The 22,319-nt window shown below is 43.0% G+C and overlaps 1 protein-coding gene and 1 long non-coding RNA gene across 2 annotated transcripts in view; both read right to left on the bottom strand.

Moving 5' to 3' along the window:
* Positions 1–1,309: 1,309 nt before the first annotated feature.
* Positions 1,310–11,043, bottom strand: LOC124794183. Its single transcript, XR_007016583.1, has 4 exons — positions 10,897–11,043; positions 5,432–5,476; positions 4,792–4,836; positions 1,310–3,843 (listed from the first exon to the last, which is right to left on the bottom strand). It is a non-coding gene; the product is annotated as an uncharacterized LOC124794183 (long non-coding RNA).
* A 33-nt stretch (positions 11,044–11,076) lies between these two features.
* Positions 11,077–22,319, bottom strand: part of LOC124739179 (GATA-binding factor C-like) — a gene marked incomplete at its 3' end in the record, with an annotated part of 411,169 nt that continues 399,926 nt past the window's right edge. The window contains exon 4 of the mRNA XM_047248614.1: positions 11,077–11,295. Within this exon, the coding sequence (XP_047104570.1) occupies positions 11,077–11,295 (219 nt within the window). The remainder of the gene's footprint in view (positions 11,296–22,319) is intronic.

The following is a 22,319-nucleotide window of genomic DNA, read 5'->3' as shown; positions in this document are numbered from 1 at the left end:
TTAATATTATCTCATTTGTATGTAGCAAACTGTAGGGAGAGTATTGCACCTTCAGAACAGTGTACCTTGAAACACCCTGTTTTTTGTTCGGTATTTCCAACTAGTGGGTGATTTTAGAGTTACATGCTTGAAAAATGTTCTGGAGGCCATCGTAACCAATATCTGGCATTTTCTGCTGTTTTTATTTTTGTGAGATACCAGCTTGTGTTGGGTGTAGCATTTGTAATTATTTTTAGTTCTACATATGTAAGTGATGCATAATATATTAAAACTATTTGAAAGGTGTCGTTAATCCTTCAGCAACAGAATTTTATGGTGAATAAAATGCCATATGCTTTTATTTATGTAACATGTGGACAGTTTCGCCTCAATTCGTGGGTCGTGCGCCATCATGCACCTTGAAATGGAAGTGGGTCTTCTACCATGAAACACGTAATATTTTCAAATGAACTTAGCTTCCTCAACGTCTTAACAATTCTACTTGTCTTGAAAATGTAAATTTGTGTTAGTTTCCAATACCTTCTGTTCAAAAGTATTTTCAACTTTTAACTGGCTTTTGATAAAACTTCTACTTAACTTGATTTCGTTTACTTATTATTGGTATACAGTGGAGCAATAATGTAACAGACATTTAAACACAGTTTTCACAAGATTTTATCGAATGCAACAATAATGAATTTCGATAGAATATTTGTTTCTAAGTACATGATCGTGTTGTACATATTTTTTCACATGTGGAAAAAGCTTACTTTTCAAGAGCAGTTTTTGTAGTTTCCGAAAAATATTTAACCACAAAGAAGTGAATGACATCATTTAAAAAATGAAATCAGAAAATAAATTAAACTTGTGTTATGGAGGTGGCTAGAGAAAAATGAGTGAAAAGCGTTGAAAGATACAAAACTGTTTCCTATAGCGTACAGAGTAGTTAATTTTTGCGTTTACTTTTGAAATGGTGAAGGACGCTTCTCATTTATAATTTCTTATGTGATTTGTTCTTTTACGAACTATTTGAACTGGAAAACGTATGAGAAAGGTCAAAAGGATTTTGCATCATGACAAGTCATAATGGTTAAAAAATTGTTTTGTTTTCCTATAAAGGCGATTTAAGTTTCGTAAATGAGCTAAAGCTGGAATCTCTTTAACTGTTTGAAATAATACGATGTAGACACGAATGACTTCTTTTTCCCCGAATGTAATTGTCGTACATCACAAAACCATTTTCTTTCTGGTTTCAAAGAATTTTTATGCTTCTAGAGGAGACTGCACTTAAATTTAAGGATTTACTAATAAAAGACAGGATGTCGATTGTTTTCGCTTTATGCCATTTTACACGATATTTAATCATATATACATTGCTACAAAGAATGATGTTTTAAATAAAAAAAGTATGTGGTGGAAATGCATAATTTCAATTCTTCAGACATTCATGGTGGTGGGATATTACATATATATACATATATGCACGCATACACACATAAGCCAGTATACAGTGACATGTAGACAGGCGTATGCGTAAATATACATAGATACATAGGTTCTAAAACGTCCACAATAAGACACACAAATGTTGCGCACGGTCAACCCGTGAGAGTGCTCACACAACAACCACACCGAATCTCACGCACAGAAATACTGTACACGCTTTCCACACTAAAATGACACTTTATTTAAACAACACAACATCGAAATATTTGAAATAATACTCTTCGGCCATTTCACTCAGTGAGCATATTCAGGAGTAAGTAGTCGTTAGAGCTACTACTGGAAAGACATAATCATTACAGAGATGTTAGTTCTGTCTTCACATTCATTCTTTCTTGCTTGCTTGTAGAGTTACACCATGACGTGACATAGGTTATTAGTGCCATTGTCCGAATGGCTATCCTCTCACTCAGTGCAATTTCTAAATGTTGCTGTTTTGTCAGTTGGTTTTTGCAGCTGATTTTTACAATTCAGTTTATACATCATTATGCTAGCTTAAGAGTTTTCTAATTTCTCTCAGTTTTCAACAATATTAAGCTTTTCTTTATATGTGCAGAAAACACAAAAACCTCTGTGAATGGTTATTTTGCATTAGTGGTCAATGAGCATCCGTTGAAACTTCCAGTTACGTGTGCAAGCAAACTAAAATCAATATTTTTAGTTTACTGGCAACAATATAACATTTTTGACTAAGTACAAAAATATGGAAGCATTTGCTGCTGATTATGTTAAAATTGTATTGAATTATTGTTTTAATGAAGGCTCAAATGGCACCAGTGGTAAATAAATAAATGCATATTTTGATAATTTCTGCACAATCAAACAAAGAGACCCCCAGCCTGATGCTGTAGATTTTGATGTATGTGTTATCCATTTCCAGTTTATTATTTCAGTAACGGAGAATAAAACGTTCATCAGGGATGGATAAATTTGAGATTTAATTCTGTCTATGTGCATCAGGAATTTAAGGAACTCTTGGCCTAACAACAGTGAGTTCCGAAAAACGAATGCTTAACCAATTAGGAGTAAAAGGAAAGTGCGTTGCTGCAACAACTGTGTGTGTGAAATTTATGCACTGAGTACACATCGCTGAAAGGGAGAATATTGTCATTTCTGTCGGTTGCACTTACGTGAATAGACTAGAAAGTTATAGCCTTGAGAAAAACAAAATGGATTCAACTTCCTGAATATGCTACACGAATGAAAATTAATAGTACTGTGTAATACATCAATTTCAATAAATAACAACTCGGCTGATCCATAATGTAGCAGATACATTTTCAGTGTTTTTCTCTTTTCATTTGTATATATATGTGTGTGTGTGTGTGTGTGTGTGTTTGATATTTCATCACAAAAATATTAGTGTACATATGAAGTAAATTTGTTATCTTCAGTATTCTTCACATCGTACAAACGTAACGGTGACTAAAACGACGAAAGACATGCGCACACGCCTTGAAGATTGGTTTTTATTTGTATAAAGAGAGAAACTTTAATACTATCGTAATGAATATTGTTTAAACGGTAAGTGCGTACAATTGATTCAAAACAGTGACTCAATTTCCATTATCAACAACAAGAGGACACACTTGTATTGTTACTTAAAGCACTACAACAATCTATGTAATGACCATCGCCATTTCCGTCTCTTTTTCGCAAAATTAACAAGACAAACAGGAAAGTTTTGGCTGCATTTTTGCTTGTTACATTGCTTAAAAACAAATTCTGCAACACATACAAAATATAAAGTCGTGAAATCGTCTGCAATAAACCTGATACTTAATTTCGTTCATTTTTTAGCTTGTTTCACAATTCTTAGTCAATTCTCTTTACACTAGCTTATTATATTTAGATATATAGATATTAAGAAATATGTTGATTGCACACATAAAACGTAGTCACGTCCACGGCGTCCATTGGGAGGGAGCGGGAACAGAGAGGGGCAACTCACAATCTCTTTGCTCTGATAGACATATCTTTTCTCAACTCTTTGTACTTGGTTAACTTTTTTAGTTTTAGAGCTGCACGCGGCAGAACCGACGAACTGCAGTCGTTTTTGTCTCTTTGTCTACGCACAATGGACAGCAAATGTTTTCATTGTCGCAGTACCAGAGCTAGACGATATTTTAGTCACGATTGGGTATCACAAGGGGTCCCGCAAAACTCTCGTTTCAGCGCTTCCAGGAAACCTCAACAGTATTGTTGCGGGGTGACAGGTGATCCTCGTCATAGGAGAAGGTCCGATGGCGGCGGTAGCCATAGGGGGTTGTCTCCGCCGAGAAACAGCGCCGCGTCGGGGGCAGCGGCGAAGTCCGGCGGCTGCGGCCCGAGTTATCACGTGTACTCTGCCCGCCAGCTGGTCTGCAACACAGGGGCAAATGCTCGTGTTAGCAACTCCATCTCAGCACGCAGTCTCAACTGCAGCTGACGTTATAGCTTACACAGGTTATTTTCTGTATCTGTTTACAGTCATTGCGACTCGTTTTTTAGCACATGAAGGGAACAACTGACGAACAACACTAATGGAAATAATTCACTCTCCTTTTTTTCTGTAAACAGCAGTTCCATAGTCATAGTTTATCGTTTTCCTCTATTTATTTATGTTTATTTGTTGCCTATTTGAAGAAACGCGGGTCTCGAAACAAGTATCTGTGAGCTGCTCGGTTTGCAGCGCCGACACCACTCCCGAGACGACAGAAGTAGGTGACCAGTGACGAAAGTTCAGTAGCAATCCCTTATGAATCATAATTTTGAAGGATACGGTTGAATGAATGAAGGTAGTTAAACAGTAATAAACAGCAAAGAAAGTAATATATGAAAGTCAAGAAGAAATCTCTGAAACTACTCGGCAGAAATGCAGCAGTACGTGGAAGAAAAGCGGATTTGAGAACCTGTACATTCAGAAGCAGAAAGATGTTACCAAATGAATAGGCCGGACAGAATGGCTGATAAAATAGGGTGTATGAGAACGCATGATGAGAAGATGTGACAGCTTGTTTGCTGAGTCAACGAGCACAGCTAACTGGTAACTAGAAACTTTTAGTCGAGAAACCGAAGGAAGTCGCAGATCACCTGACAGCTTTAACACGAGATAATAAGTGAACACGTTAACTCCTGGAGGCAATGGTCTGTGTCAAGCAACCAGTCGCCAAGCTTTTCGTTTTATCTGAATTTGTATGAGAGTCTTACATTTTTAGTTCTATGTTCTTAGTTAAGATCATTTGAGTCCCGAAAATTGTAAATATGATGCATTCATTCTGATAATAATCTTATGCTTAAATGAATAACGAGAATGGACTAAATACTTACATTGTCTCTTTGCAGGCTGTTTGCATTCCTAATATCCCACTGAATCTGCAAAACACAAAAACAAAAATATTAGTCAATTACAAAGATTCAGTTAGTCTAAGAGATAATGTGCATAACTTCGTCATCTAGTTGAATTTGACTCTGTGTGGACGTGTTAACTGTTCATTCTGTAGAGTGTATGCTGTAATCCATTCATCAGACAAGTTAAAACAGTGTGTTGGACCTGTAGCGTCGTACTGAAATCAGGAAAGCTGAATGTAGTCGCTCGTAAGGTAGGCTTATAGTGCGGGAAAGTAAGAAAATGAGATGCAAGAGAAGAAGACAAGGTTCAGGTGCTCTTCCAGGAAACAGTTTTAATCTCTCTGAAAGTTCATAACAACGTAGAATAAATAATGTACGGACTTCGCAAAAGGTTTTAATTTACTGGATGCTTTCTTAGGCTATAACGAGTTGTTTTTAGTCCTGATTTTAAAAGAAGGCATCAGCGCACATTGTATAAGTGTCAACTCTCGTGCAACGTAAACACACGGAAATTTAGTACTTGTTTAGTTCTCTGGAAACGTGATTCGGACGGAATAAGAATTTTTTTCATGATAATTTTACAGCTAACAATGTAGGAGATTCGAAAGTGATTACTTACATTGACTTTCTGTAGATTGTTCGTATTACGAATATCCCACTGGATCTGCAAACAAAGGTAGCAGAACTTCACAATCATGAATTCCCATGCGCTATGGTTAGTATCTTCGTTATTGTTGTTAAGGGTGGCAGAAATGTTAGAATGCAACCGCAGCAGACACAGCGATGGTTAAAGCGGCGTTAGGCAAGGTAGCAAGTAGCGGCACTAACACACTTGCTTCAGATATGAAAGAAGTGAAGGGAAAACAGACATAGCCCAAGCGTTTTGTTCAGAGGTTCAAATGGCTCTGAGCACTATGGGACTCAACATCGGGGGTCATAAGTCCCCTAGAACTTAGAACTACTTAAACCTAACTAACCTAAGGACATCACACACACCCATGCCCGAGGCAGGATTCGAACCTGCGACCGTAGCAGTCCCGCGGTTCCGGACTGCAGTGCCAGAATTTGTTCAGAGGTAATGGATCAGAAACTGAACATTTCATCAGCAAAACCAACGTGTCACTTATTTGCATTCCTTTCCTCTCTAAATCACTGTTAAAATATCTAAACATTTTAATTATGTGTCACATTTTCACTAACTGATATTTTGATTCGGTTAAGGAGATGAGCTACTTGTACAATGCTTCCAGTTCTTACAAAACCGAAAACTAACGTGCCGTTTTAAATATGGAGATAAATTATGATTCAGAATCTGCAGAAAAGGTCGTTGTTTGGAGTTACCACTACCGCTCCAAAAAGACAATGAATGTTTACTGCGTTATTAAAGAGTAAGACGAAGATGAGCTGTCATCGGTACAAGCCAAGCTTAAGTGTTAAGTTTCGTCTAACTTTCATCGCCGCGAGACCGGTATTTTCCAATACTTGTGACAACCTGTACAAAAATCGCTCTACTTTTGCTTACGGATCTTTAAAACTAAAACTGTATTTAACATTAGGGAAAATATATTTTATGCTAACACAAAAGAGAAAGTCAACCTTATGAGCAATCGAATGTTGCATACTGTTAAGGACGCAATATTATTAAGTTCAGAAAGACACACAAATGACGATAAATGCTCAAAATTCGAATAACCAGTAGTAAAACAAATATTATACCACCATTCAAAGACAGAAAAAGTTATTTGAATATCCGTACTTGATCTGTGAGTTCACCTCATTTAACTAAAAGGGCAAAACAAGTTGAGTTATAGGCATCGCCACACAGTATTGAAAAATGGATTCAATCAGACCCAGTGATGCAAGAGTACCTTTTCAAATCTCTTACCACAATTTCGACGTAAAAAAAAAATATGCCATGGTATCTCATGCGAAACATACATTCGTATCTGTGAAGCAAGAACTACATTTGTCGACCATGTAGCAACGAGGCATAAATTTTACGAACAAGACTAGAGAATGTTCCGATCGAGCGACCATCGATGATATCATCACTAAGCATTTAGATGTGAGCGACTTGGGAAGCTGGCTAGACATTTGAACGTGAAGGATGTATTTATTCTTGCAACAGACAATTCGTTAAATGGTCATTTGTAGTTATACGATCATTTCCATATCATTTATCCATGTTTTGTAGTTGACATTAATGCAAGAACATATAGTTGTTGAAAGTTTTCCCTGTGACTGTTGCATGAAGACTAGAACAACCAGTAAAACAATCTATTTTTCTCACCCAGTTATTTATTCGTTGCACGTGTTTCAAAGCCTTTGCATGTAGCAAAGTGGTAGAGTAAGTAATTAGAGTAGGGCGGACGCTGGTTAACCAGGTATGCTAATAGTGTTTCTAGGTAATTGGATGACACAATGACTTCATTTTTGTAACATTCCGCTTGTTTATGGCCTTCTGATGCCACTTGAAAACAAACTAGTCTGATGCCGGCTCCCATGGAATCAAACACGTGCGGCTGATGCGGAATTAGACATCCTGGTTTATATCAGCGGCTGCAGTGAAGCCGTAAAAGTTTCGAGTGCAAAGTACTCTTCCACACCTGTTAATAGAGCAACAGCTAGTTAATATGGATCGAAACAAATTACCTACGGCAATGACACCTGAAGAATCAACCGGACCGCGATAAGTTGATAACAACGCTGTAACATCTGGAACTTTGTACAATCATGCGCCATTGTATCACGGGAGCTAACAGTCATCTTGCCATACAATTTTTTGAAAAAGAAGTCTAGACCACTTTTTTTTTTTATTATTCAAATACAGTGGCTGGTTTCTGCTGAATTTTCAGACCTAAAACACAGAAGGAGGTTTACGAGCGTCGGTGTGAGGTGGTGCGCATCGTTACAACCCGGTTGGCAGGGTGGGAGGGAGGGAGGGAGGGAGGGAGGGAGAGAGTGTATGTGTATGTCTGTGTTTGTGTCAGTCCTCTGATGATGTGGTGCGGCTTGTCACGAATTTCTCTTCTGTAATGTTTTCCTCAAATCAAGGTCGATGTTTGATACTAGCAGACTACTTCTGACCGCGAATGCCCTCTTTGCTTGTGCTACTTTGCTTTTTATGTCCTCCTCGCTTCATCTGTTATACGATATTTTGTTATCAAGATAGCAGAATTCCTTCATTTCGTGTACTTGATGGTGTCCAACTCTGATGTTAAATCTGTTGCTGACATCACCTCTGCCAACCAATATTACTTTAATCTTTCTCCGGGTTACTTTTAATACCTATTCTGTGCTCAGTAGAGTGTTTATTCCATTCAACATATCCTGTAATCCTTGTTCATTTTCACTGAGGATGGCGATGTCAGCAGCTAATCACTTCATGGATATTCTTTCACCCTGAATTTTAAGCCGACTTCTGAACCCTCCATTTCTTTGCGTCATTGATTCTTTGACGTAGGGGATAGTGTTGTACGCGGAATATTGTGCATCATGGATCACACTGAAAATGAATAGCGTTTGTTTAATGTCTTAACAATTCTGCCTTTCCTGAAGCTGGAAAATTGTGTTACTTGCCGACTGGCTTCGTTTCTGTTTCTAACTTGTAATTGATTTTTGATAATTTCACAATTTTCAATTTCATTTAGCTTACAAATTACTGGTGTGTAGCTGAATAACAATGTAATACAAAGTCTGTTAAATACAGTATTATTACGATTTTTCTCGACTGCAATCATTTCAAATTTGAATAGAATGTTTGTTCCTAGGTACATGATAATGTTGCTCTTTGGGACAGCATTTCAAGTTTGTATAAGCCTTACTTTTTCAGAGTAATTTTTGTAATTTCAGACAAATGCTAGGGAACACACAAAATGATTGTTATCATTTAAAAATGGCTGCAGGCGGAAAATCGGAAAAGCGTTCCGAAGTACAATACCCTCCACTACTGATTAAATATTAAGGGAGAAAGACATAGCCATGCTTGTAGAAACAGAAAATATTTGCTGGAAAACTATGTAGTATTGGAAAACGAAGTGACTGCACTTAGCTTGGTCATGAGTAAAGAAAAAACTAAACATATGATCAACACCAGAAACAAAACAAAGTGGACAGTTGCTGACCTGTATGAAGGATTTGAAAGAGTAAACTTGTTTGAGTATTTTGGAGGTATGGTTACGGAGAATAATATGGCATTAACAGAGATAAAGGCAAGAATATGAGCAGGTAAAAGGTGCCATAACAGCTTCCTTAACATTCCAAAACAGCTGTAGAAGAGAGTTTACAAAATGAGTACAAAACTAGTTGTTATGGGTTCGAAACTCCGAAACGTGGACAACAACATAAAAAAACAGAAATGTCTTAGATGCGTGGAGAAGTAGATGAAAATGGTACCTGGATAATTGGGACCAATGCAGAACTATGTGATCTCTCGAAAAATCCACCACTCAACGTAGTTGTGAAAGCACGAAGGCTACGCTTCTTGAAGGATGTGCGAAGAATGGGGGAAAGGTGAATGCCGGAGAAGGTACTAACTGCAAAACCAGAGGATAGCCACTCAGTAGGGGGACCAATACTGCGTAAGCTGGATGATGTGAAGACGGGACTGGAGAGGGCTGGCGAAGTCGAGACATGACTGGAGCAACTAATGGTGGACAAGGCCCGGGCTGTTCAAGCACCGGAAAAGAAAGAAAAGAAGAACAATATGAGGAAGACTGCATCCCCGCATTGAAACTGAATAAAACAGCAACTAAATGTTTGAGCATTACCTTCATTATAAATTCTTCAGTGCCTATACAATGAGGTGACAGAAGTCATGGCATAGCGATACGGAAATACACAGATGGCGGTACCACGAAGTACGCAAAGTATAAAAGGACAGTTTTGGCGTATCTACCATTTGTTCTCAGATGATTCATGCGAAAAGGTTTCCAACGTGACTATGGCCGGGAGAATTAACAGATTTTGAAAGTGGAATGGTAGCTGGAGCTAGTCGCATGGTACATTTCTTCTGAAAAATCGTTAGGCGATTCAGTATTCCGAGACCCATAGGGTCAAGAGCGTGCTGAGAATACCAAATTTCAGGCATTATCTCTCACCATGGATAACGCAGTGGCCGACGGCCTTCACTCAACGACCGAAAGCAGCAGCATTTGCATTGGAAGTTGTCAGTGCTTACAAGCAAGCAACACTGCGTGAAATAACCGCAGAAATCAATGTGGGATGTAGGACGAACGTCTCCTTTAGGACAGTACGGCGAAATCTGCCGTTAATGGACTGTGACAGCACGACATCGCCTGCAGTGCCTCTTCTGGGCACGTGACCACATTTTTGGGACCCTAGATGAATGAAAAACCGTGATCTAGTCAGATGAGTCCTGATTTCAGTTGGTAAGAGCTGACGGCACCGTTCAAGTATGGCACAGACACCGCGAAGCTACGGACCTAAATTATTCATACTACACTGTGCAAGCTGGTAGTCGGTCCATAATGCCGTAGGCTGCATTTACATTGAATGAACTGGGTCCTCTAGTCCAAACGAACCGAACATTGACTGAAAATGGTTATGTTCGGCTACCTGGAGACGTGAATCGATCATTGACTGGAAATGTTCGTCTACCTGCAGACCATTTGCAGCCATTCAGAGACTTGACGTTCCCAAAAAATAATGGAATTTTTACGGATGACAATGCGTCATATCATCGGGACACACTTGTTCACGAATCGTTTGAAGGACACTCCAGACAATTCGGCCACACTGATCGTCGAACATGAGACGTAATGGAGAGATCAGTTCGTGCACAGAAACCTGCGCCGACAACACTGTCGCAGTCTGTAGAGGCAGCATGCGTCATATTTCTGCAGTGGACTTCCATCGAATTTTTGAGTCCATGCCACGTCGGTCTGCTGCACTATTCCGGGAAAAAGGAGGTCCATCACAGTATTAGCGGTATACTTTTGTCACCTCGGTGTATTACTGGATTTAACCGTGGGGTATGAATACTGAGGTAAAGGTTCTGGATCTTAAGCAGCGCCTGGCAAAGAAAGAAGCAATGGAGACTGAGGGAGTGAAGGAGACGCTCACCATGCCGTTTGAGGAGGCGGCGAGCCCGAGGCCGCCGAGGGGCGCCATGTGGTGGTGGTGCATGGCGGGGTGGGGCGGCGCCGGCGGCGGGCCCGGCGGCGCGGCGTGCTGGTGGTGGTGGTTGATGAAGCCCTGCTGGTGCTGGTGGTGGTACATGTAGTGCGGCATCGCGTGCAGGTGCCCGCCGCCGAAGCCGCCGCCCGCCGCCGCAGCCGCCGCCGCCGCCCCGAAGCCGGCCGCGCCGCCCTTGGCCGCGTCCAGCGGCTTCATCATATCCGACATGACGCCGCCCAGCGACAGGCACCCGCCGCCGCCACCCTTCTTCTTCTTAGACTTGGACGACAGCTTCCGGTTGCGCGTCTGGATGCCCTCCTTCTTCATCGTCAGCGGCCGGTTCACCTAGGGGCAAAGAACAGTGGCCATTGTTACTTGTTGCCAGGCTAGTCCGGATTCCTTCTCTCCCTATTTAGTTATTTCAGTCCCTTGCCTGTCACTGGCGCGGAGGGAGATGCTACATCCGCTCCTAAGACAGTAAACTTTAAGATAGACAAACATAATTAAAGAAAACGTTAGGAGATGTTAGAATAAGTATGGATCAAAAGTTTAATAAATGTTGACACTCTCTGAGTTTTTATTAAAAGCTAAAAGGCAAAAATTTTGTGATATTCAGGATGGTGCGAGAATGGGTCTTCATGCGGACATCTGGTGTAGTTGCATCATGGAACAGAAGCTAGCAAAATCTGCTAAGAACCCAAAGGTCGTTTATTCCTCAGTAGGGACTACAGACAGCGCACCTAAGGAAGCCGCCATCGCTTTGGAGGTTATGGCCCCAGTCCCGAATGGAACGTAGGATAGCAGGAGAGGAATTTCCTAGCGGATCGCAAAGCCAAAAGTCGAGAGAGCGAAGGATACATGCCTCGGATTCCCGCGTCCCAGACCAAACGTGATCCCCTCCAACACTTCTATTGGTAGGAGATTGAGACCGAAAGTCTACCAAGGCGTCCATCAGTCAGCAATCCTCGCCGTATGAACTACACTCACACCAATATCTCGCTCTGGGTCTGTGTGCAGGCTGTGCGCAGACATCACAGCAACGTACTCAACTTTTGAATAAACATTTTTTTTAAGTAATTCATCCTTACCCTCTCCAAAGAGTGGCTCCTGCACAATGAACACAATAAGAAATTAATATCTTCTACTGTCTTTCGGGATTCTTGGTGACGGTGGTGAGAATGTTAGGGAATAAGAAGTGACGAAAACTGAGATATGTTGCTATCAGACAGAAATGAGTAGTAGGTATGCGGGTTTATGGAGGATGCACTACTGAAAAGCATGTGGCACGAAAATGTTGAGAATCCGATCCCCATCTGAGCTGTTGGATAGGGATGCACAAGAAGAGTCGTGCCTTGGTGAGGGAAAGGAGCATGAGTAGATTGCAGGGCGTATTTCACAATAAGGTGGGGGAAGGCAGTTAATGTTTCGTTGAGATAGGATTCACACATGATTTGTGAACAAAACTTCTTCCAGATTCTCAAAAGAGCACATGTTAAGTATGAACTTCCTTCAATGCTCCCTTGCAAGTAACAGGTTATTTAGTAACAATCTCATTTCCTTTTATTAGAAGTCAAAAAATGCAGGAATGAGTCCACAAGTCTACACTAATTATATCCTACGACCAGTGCTAGAGTACGGAATCCAATCGGAAATCTTAGCACAGTCAGTGCGTCATTACCACTTACGACTTGGGAACGCGGTAGTACGGAGAACATACAGGGTGAAAATTATTGAAACTACATGAAAAAAAAACGTTAATCTGTTACTAGCTACGGCGTGCACACACTTTATTCAACATGTAGACGTCACTGCAGATATTCGGATTTAGGTTATGACGTGCTCCATATGCCTGCCGTCATTGGCGGTGATGTGGCGCGGACGAATAGTGAAATTCTGCATGACCCGCTAAAGTGTCGGAACATCGATGTTGTCGATGACCTCCTGAACGGCTGTTTTCAGCTCAGCAATGGTTTTGTGGTTATTGCTGTACACCATTTCTTTAATATAGCCGCACAGAAAGGAGTCAAATGTGTTCAGATCCGGAGAATAGGATGGCCAATCAAGGCCCATGCCAATGGCCTCTACTTACCCCAGAGCCAGAATGCGGTCCCCAAAGTGCTCCTCCAGGACATTGAACACTCTCCTGTTTCGATGGGGTCGAGATCCGTCTTGCATAAACCACATCTTGTCGAAATCAGGGGATGAAATCATCTTCCAAAACCTTTATGTACAATTCGGTAGTCACAGTGCTGTCAAGGAATATCTCACCGATTATTCTGTGACTGGACATTGCACATCTCACAGAGTTTGAACGTCCTAACGCCAACTGTTCAGAAGTTATCACGCTTTTATTTCATATAGCTCAATTTTATTTCATATACCCTGCATGGTATTCGCTATCGTCGAAATCCCCTAAGTGAAGTACGACGCTATATACGTTTTAGCTTAGCTTCCATGCACAGCCAACACCTTTAAGGGGTGGAAATCTTCGCAATAATAGTAGAGAAGCACACTGAAAGCGTCAGATCCCCGTTCACGATGATAACATTTCAAAAGTATGCAGCAGAAGAATGACTTCGACACTGACCAAACTTAAATCATTAATTTTTTCACCTTCATTTTGCCTGAAGGGGCCACGGCAGAATGTTGGTGCAGCAATGTATAAAAGGACAACGCGAAAGTGACTGTGAAACCAGTATGTCATGATGGCACAACATTTCACTTTTGATAAACAGAGACCAGATACAATATACGCAGCACTGCCGAATCCCGGAATTATTATCAGCTTACACTTTGAACCAGAGTAATATTAAGCAGAAGCATAGCTAAAATTTTTTGTACCGAATTTCTAAGTAGTAAGAATAAGAATCAAACAAGGATGAATGGGGAAAATGTTTCTGAAAATAAACATTATTTAACTGCATATAATGGCCACTGCACGAAATCACTAACCTCACTATCGTTCATCCATCTACTCTGCTTTCAAGAAACAGAAATTTAACATCAGCGCGTAAAGAAGCACAGATTCTCTTCTTCACCAAAAAAATGAAAAACAATCTTGGTACAATGATCACGAAAGTAAAGTTTGGGCCTGGTCATAGTTTCCGCGATAAAAATACCACCAGCAGGGTTGTCAGCTCTCCAACATATCAGACTCGACGTGTAAAGGTTAAACGGAATTTATATTAAGTAATAATTGTACGAATTTATTGAGACATGAGCCTATCTGCGTGACCTTAGTCTGAAATAAGAAGTTTTTTAGACTTTGGGAGGAACCATAAACTACTTTATGATTTAACCCTAACTGAAATTTGTTAGGGATGAGACTGAGATAATTGTTACAATGCTGCTCAAGTAACATACTGCAAGGATAGCTCGTGAGCCTGTACCAGTTCAGATAAAAATTGCGTTGTTGTTGTTGTTCTGGTCTTAAGCTGAAATCCGGTTTCATGCAGCTCTCCGTGCTAGACTATTTTGTGCAGGCCTCTTCATTCCCGAATAGCTACAGCAACATACATCCTTCTTGTACTCATCTGTTGGTCTCACGTCCCACCAACACTAAAATTTTGATCACCCGATGTTTCAGAATGTGTCCTATTAGCCGGTCCCTTCATCTAGTCAAGTTTTGCCGCCAGTTTCTAGTCCCTCCTATTGTATTCACTACTTCGTCATTAGTTCCGCGATCTACCCATTTAATCTTCAGTATCCTTCTGGAGCAGCACATTTCAAAAGTCTGTCTTCTATTATTGCCTAAACTTTTTATTGTCCATGTTCCACTTCCACTCCAGACGAATAACTTCAGAAAAAGACTTCCTAACAAGTTTATATTTGATGTCAACAAATCTCTCTTCTTCGGAAACATTTTTCTTGCCGCTGCCAATCTGTACGTGGACGCTAATTTGTCATTAACTTAGCACCAGCGTTTTCAGAAGAGATTTAAGGTTCTAGGAGGGTGAATCAAATGAAAACCTTAAATCTGTAATAACAAATCGAAATTTCGCGCTTTTATCCTGTAAGTTGGTAAGCGTGCTACAAACAGCGTGCAGAATGGCCTGCAGGTGGCAGCATAGTTTGATGCACACATACAGTCGGAGTACCAGTATAAAGGTGGCCGCCCCACTTGCGACTTGCACCAGGGAAGAACAGCGTTCTATTATTCGGTTTTTGCGGTGCGAAACCTATTGCAATTCATCGACGAATGAAGGTTCAGTACGGTGATGCATGTTTGTCACAGCAGCAAGTCTACGAATGGAGTAGGAAGTTCACAAATGGTGTGACTTCAGTGGAAGATGGTCCTCGTCCAGGTCAGGCACAGCGAGTTGTGACTCCACAGAACATTGCAGCAGTTGAAGCCATAATGAAGGAAAACCGCCGAGTGACACTGAATGACATTGCAGCATGTTTACAGATTAGTCATTGATCAGCACACCACATTGTGCACGATGTGCTCCAGTTTCACAAAGTGTCTGCGAGATGGGTGCGACGGCAGCTGACTCCTGGAATGAGAGAACGACGTGTTGATGATTGTGAAAAACTTCTTTGGCGCTTTGAACGAGAAGGTGATGGATTCCTTGCAAGAATTGTTACTGGGGACGAAACCTGGGTTCACTTCCAATGGCGCCATTCCTCATGACCAAAACCAATGAAGTTTCGAATAGAACCATCAGCAGAGAAGATCATGCTGACCCTCTTTTGGGACGAAAAAGAGTCATTTTGTAGCATTACGTGTCTAGAAGGGCCACTGTCACCAGTGCATCATTCATAGATCTCCTAAAAAAATCGTCTGCGGCCAGCAATCAAATCAAAGCGACGTGGTTTACTGTCAGCAGGTGTCCTTTTGCAACATGACAATGCAAAGCCCCACACTGCCTGAACAACAGTTGCAACAATCACGGAGCTGCATTTTGAGTGTCTTCCTCATCCACTATACTCACCTGACCTTGTCCCAAGTGATTTTTATATGTATGGACCACTCAAAGACGCAATGGGAGAAAAGAAGTTACGTTCTGATGAAGAGGTATGCCACGCGGTGCGTGAGTGGTTGCGCAGACTACCAAAATAATTTTTTCTAAAGGAATTTATGCACTTTGTAAGCACTGGAGGACTTGCATTGAGCGTGGGGGAGATAATGTTGAAAATTGATACAGCTTTGTACCACTTCTGCACAATAAATAATATTTAAAAAAATATTTACGGTTTTCATTTGACTCACCCTCGTAGTTCCACATGATGCATTGTGCAAACGTCCTAAAAAGAATTCAATTTTTTAAGTTTTATCACACAGAAGAACTTCTGAACTATTCATTTTTTCAGTTCGTCTACAATCGGAAACAATTTACTGTGTGTTTCCGAATTCTGGCATCTAACAAACTAGTAGGACAAAACTAGCGGAGCGGCGGCGGTCATGTACCTTATTTTATAATATTTGGCTGTACTTTCAGATAACGCGTGTATTTTTCAGGTTCCAGAGACCGCCAGTGTAGGAGGTACAATTTGCTCCGGGTCTTAGCTAGCGTTCAACAATCGGTTTTAGCTGTTCAAGCACTTGGTGTCGTAATGGCTGTTGCGTGGAGAGACGGCAGTGCCATTAATAATACTCCCCCCTGACAGACAGCAGCAGCAGTCGGTAATAGGACCGGTGTACTTTACTTGAGGAAATCGCCCCGCGCCCAGAGATCATTCATTAGGGACGCTGCGGATTGAAGGCCTGTGTGGGCATGTGGAGCGGTCGGTAATCCTGAGGGCATTCGGCTGAGCCGTTGGTCGTGCCAGTCGGCCGGTGGCGTCTGTTCCAGGAACGGGACGGGCCAGCGAGCGAGGCAGGGGGGCGGGACCGCTCTTAAGCATTACTCGTGCAGGCGCCGCGCACGGCCATTGGCACACTGTCTGTAAAAGGTCGCACACTCAGTTTCGTTTCGCAAAGATAGCTAAATGTCGTTAATGCTCTCCTTTCTGGCACACTGTAGTTGCTGGACGTTTCGCAAGCAAACGATTGCACTTTCTTCCCACGAAATCTCTGCGTCGATTCCGTCTCATGAACGATCCGCCCTGATATCTGAGCATGTTAACCCTGGGAAGGGAGTATGCCCTGAATCGAAATGGCGTCGCGGACTAACGATGAGGGGTGGTGAGTCGGCCAGCCAGGATGTGGCTTTTAGGCCGTACCCCACTAAGTGAATACGGGATCGTACCCACGTCCCGCCACGGATACAAGCTACGCAGACATTTATAAAACCTCCTCACATGGTACGAGAATTCCTTCTCGGGGGAGTAAGTGGCCGTGGGAAGGACATTCGGCCGGAAACTGTAACTGACGTTGAAACATAACCCATATAACAATGTCGCCCGCCGAAGGCTAACGAAGAAGAAGAACATTATGACGGTCATGACGCTCTCTCATGAAGCCAGTCTACACACAGTGTTGTTAAGTCGACAACGGATCTCACTCTCATGTTCGTCTTCTAACGCTTTCGTCATCGGGATCTTTGGGAGACGGAACATAAACTGTGCAACTCGGAAATTAACCTACAATTCGCCTTGAATTCCTTTAAGACAAATCGAGATTACAATCAGTGCCCTTGTAGAATGGGACTCTTGTGTGTTAATCAGTGTCACGTAAATCGCTACCCAGTTCAGCGTGTTTAAAAAAAAAAAAAAAAAAAAAAAAAAAAAAAAAAAAAAAAAAAAAAAAAGGTTGAAATGGCTCTGAGCACTATGGGACTCAACTGCTGAGGTCATTAGTCCCCTAGAACTTAGAACTAGTTAAACCTAACTAACCTAAGGACATCACAAACATCCATGCCCGAGGCAGGATTCGAACCTGCGACCGTAGCGGTCTTGCGGTTCCAGACTGCAGCGCCTTTAACCGCACGGCCACTTCGGCCGGCCCCGAAAGAACAGTTACCATCTTAGCATATATAGAGTTAAGGCTCACCGGCCACTTGACCATCTTCTTCTTCTGTGCGAATGCACAAACAGTGCCCGAACTCTTACGGGAATCGGCAACGCGCCGCCAGTAACGAGTATAATGGGCGGGGGCACTACGAATGTAGTCCGGGACAATACGTTGAGAATGTGGGTTTCGCGGAGGCGTGCCAGAGATAAATCCCTGCAGTCGCGCCATCCTCTGTGTCCTAGGTGGCTCAGATGGATAGAGGTCTGCCATGTAAGCAGGAGATCCCGAGTTCGAGTCCCGATCGGGGCATCTGTCCCCGTTGATGTATGTCAACGCCTGTAAGCAGCTAAGGGTGTTCATTGCATTGTAATTTCCTTATGTTTCTTCCGATGAATCTGGGTCTGGCATCAGCCTTTCCCTACAATTGGTTTTATACGGTCGTTACAGTAAGACACTATCTGACGCAACTGTAGTCTCTTTCCTCTATAGGTATTGAAATCCGGCGTTCACCCTCCGACGATAAAGTCGTTTGACTCAGGCTTACAAAAGGAGCCTCTTTTCCTTTCGCGTCGCGGCACCTCGTCTCGTAGCAGTTTCCAAAACGCCCTCAACCGTGACAATAGCGCCACGTGAAGGAGAGAAAAAGAAGAACGGTCGCGAGGGTGTCGAGGGGTCAAGTGTCTGCCGCCTCCCCCAGTACGCCACAGCGCCCTCCCTGGAGTAATTGAAATGAAGCCAGTTGCTACGCGGCCATCCAGCAAATAAGTCAGAGAGCGCGTGGGTAGGCGCCGCCTGTGATCTCGTTATGGCGTGATGTATGAAGTGATTATGCTATTAGCGGCCACCCTGGCTGGTGGACTCCATAAACCCGCGGCGGGGGTCCGGCCCGAACCGGCCGGGCTGACTTTTTACATAATTCCCTTACTCATCTCGCCCTCTACGGCAGCCCCTCCCGACCTCGGCTCAAACATTAAATCCCTCGCTCGGCGAAGAATCGGCGCAGTCGGACTCCCCGCTGCCCGGCTAAGTGGCTTATTATTGTAAGCTAAGTAACGTTCGAGAGCCGGCTGTCGCAGCCCCTCTCGGAAACGTCGATCCTTTCCACTCCTCCACCCCGCCTGCCACCGCTCTGTTGGCCTGTCGGCTTTACGCCACGACGCGCTCCCCAGCCGTGATTAACGGCGTCCGTGTGTGACGGAAAACTCAGGTGACTGAAGCAAAGGCGTCGTTGATCACAACAAATAACGTGTGGAGAATCGCGAAGGCTGTAGCTTTCACACGGGCGATGGCACGTAAAAGTTAGATGTTATGTGCGTCTCTTACGTTTTGTTGTAAAAGGGTGGTTTATGGGCCGTATCATCGAAAAATTTCCGCCACACAATGCGTGGGAAGTAGGTATTAATAAATTTTGTAGGATTTATAGTGTTTGTGTAGGTTCCAGTATGTACCGGGTGATCAAAAAGTCAGTATAAATTTGAAAACTTAATAAACCACGGAATAATGTAGATAGAGAGGTAAAAATTGACATACTTGCTTGAAATGACGTGAGGTTTTATTAGGAAAAAAAATCAAAGTTCACAAAATGTCCGACAGATGGCGCTGGACAGCAAAACGTCAGTGACTGCGCATGACAATCGTGTATAAAAGGAGCTGTAATGAGAGAGAGAATCAGATGCGCCAGCAGTCGCAGCATGTTGACGTTACCTGAAAGGGCGCTTTTAGTGAAGCTGTATTATGAGAATGGGGAATGTGATAGTTCAGCGTTACCGATGAAGCTCATGTCACGCTCCGAGGGTCTGTCAACGCCAACAACTGCAGAATTTGGGCTACCGAAAATCTTAGAACTGTCGTGGAAACTCCATCACGGTATGGGTTGGATTTATCACATCTACCGTTATCGGGTCTTTTTTCTACGAGGAAATGAGTAATTCTGGTTTTGTAACTGCTTCCGTGACGTGTGAGAGGTACGCCGACATGTTACAGAATCGCATCATCCCCAGCCTCGCTGATAAACATCTACTGGAACGTACGATGTTTATGCAAGATGGCGCTCCACCCCATAATGCTATACGCGTGAAAGATCTCTTGCGCGCGTCGTTTGGTGATGATCGTGTGCTCAGCCGCCACTTACGTCATGCTTGGCCTCCCAGGTCCCCAGACCTCAGTCCGTGCGATTATTGGCTTTGGGGTGACCTCAAGTCGCAAGTGTATAGTGATCGTAAGACAACATCCGATGCCAATGTCTCACCATAACTCCGGACAAGCTTTACAGGGCTGTTCACAGCATTATTCATCTACACAGCTATTGTTGAGGAATGATGGTGGCCGACCTCGGTGGCCGTGTGGTTCTAGGCGCTCCAGTCCGGAGCCGCGCTGCTGCTACGGTCGCAGGTTCGAATCCTGCCTCGGACATGGGTGTGTGTGATGTCCTTAGGTTAGTTAGGTTTAATTAGTTCTAAGTTCTAGGGGACTGATGACCACAGCAGTTGAGTCCCATAGTGCTCAGAGCCATTTGACCCATTTTTTTACTTCTTACGTTTCATGTTCCTCGCGTGGGGCTTGGCGGGGGCGGAAGGACCAGTCTACATGCTCAGACGAGGAACCATCGTCAGACCACTTTGGCACCGAATTGACAGCCGTCTACCAGGGAAGACACTCCGCAGCAACTCGCCAGACAGTGAGCTAGGAAGAAGTATCCACATCCATTTGTTCTCTTGAAAATAAGCTTACGGCTCGAAACTGTCCGGCTGTACGCGGTTATTTATAATTACTGCATGGGTTTCAAAAGTTGATTGCGTGAAAACTAGAAGACACCCACTTATTAGAAACAAGTCAGTGGATAGAGCATTTTTCCGAGTGTTTAACTCAAAGTACAGGTGCTCAATATAGGGCCGTTTGTACCGTGGCGAATACAAACAGGTGCACGAAATGCAATGAAGCTGCCCAGAAACGCGTTACAGCAGCCCGTTTGGAAATATGATGAATCGGTTGCCTACCTGCAGGCGCGAATTAATTAATAATTCAAGAACAGTCTTAATCGCATTTATTATTGTTGTAATACCGCCAACCGGTTTCAACCCGACGCAGGTGTCATCTTCTGGGCGTTTACACCATTGGTCTACTGCTGGTGGTGTCACTCTTTTCTACATAATGGCAGGAAACTGTATTCCTGCCGTTATGTAGACAGGAGTGACACCACCAGCAGTAGACCAATGGTGTAAACTCCCAGAAGATGACACCTACGTCGAGTTGAAACCGGTTGGCGTTATTACAACAATAACAAATGTGATTAAGACTATTCTTGAATTATTGATTAATCGTACTAATCGCTGCTTCTCTCCACAACCATGTTGTCCAAAAAGCAAATTAATTAAATGAGGCAATAGAAAAATCAACGATTTGTCTCCATATTCTGTCACGCCTGCCCCTTACTGTACTAACACCAATGCGCATATTAAGAATCGGACTTGGGAAGATGCTCTTTCTTCCAGTATGTGTCACTTTTCTGCATGTCTTGTAGTTTTCATGCAGTCATCTTCCGAAGGCCCGGAGGAACTTCTGGTTAACGATGTACTTGTTCAACCAAACAGCCAACAGGAAACGATGTCTTTCTTCGAATTTATCGAAGCTGTGATGTTCACTCAGAAGAAATGAATCGAATACTGTGCATTTATTTTTATATTTCGGTGTATTGTGTTAATCCGAAAGGGAAGCTATATGGAGTGGGTGGTAGAACGGGAGACGAGTTCAATGCATCATCTCGCTTTACAGTACGCAGTTCGTGGAGTGTTCGTTTACGGGGTTCATCCGGACGTCACGTCACGTCACATTCGTCAAAGTAATTCTTTGCACCTGGCAAGTATCGCAACGATTGCCATCGAAGGCACGGCTGGGCCGCGGGTGCTTCAGCCCCGGGGTGGAGTGGAGTCGAGCGCTGTGGGGTGGGTGGGGTGGCCTGGACGCGGCCACACAGCCGCCTAATGAGCGACTATTAACGCCCCGGTCCGCCCGGGAACGCGGCCGAATACTCGACAAATTGACTGTAACAAAAGACGATCTCGGATCCATTAGGTCGCCTCGCGGCCGTAACGATTACAAATGGGTCGCCATTAGGGCGGCGCTCGCTGTGCCGATGTTTTAATTGTGTATTCACTCCGGCGAATTCCGACGGCCGGAGGGCCCGGCCCTTTACTGTAGGGCCCTCGATTTCCGCGTCAGCACGTGACGAAGTGATTCGGTAATGCTCCGCGTGCTGTGTCGGCCAGCGATGCAGTCCGACTGCGATGGTGTGCGGAGAGAGACCGATTTTCATCGCTGCCTGGGTACAGACGACGGTTTGTTCCAACCTACCTCCATCTCTCACTTATTTACCACTGTTTGCCACTTCTTACAACTCAAGATATTCAGAACTTATCTTTCACAAGATTATGAACTGCTGCATTTCTCCAAACAGACTATAGTAAACTCTCGATTA

The sequence above is a fragment of the Schistocerca piceifrons genome, chromosome 1 (genome assembly GCF_021461385.2).
Source record: "Schistocerca piceifrons isolate TAMUIC-IGC-003096 chromosome 1, iqSchPice1.1, whole genome shotgun sequence".
NCBI classification, from domain to species: domain Eukaryota; kingdom Metazoa; phylum Arthropoda; class Insecta; order Orthoptera; family Acrididae; genus Schistocerca; species Schistocerca piceifrons.
The sequence above is the reverse complement of the archived record's forward strand: the minus strand, read 5'-3'. Positions and strand labels throughout refer to the sequence as shown.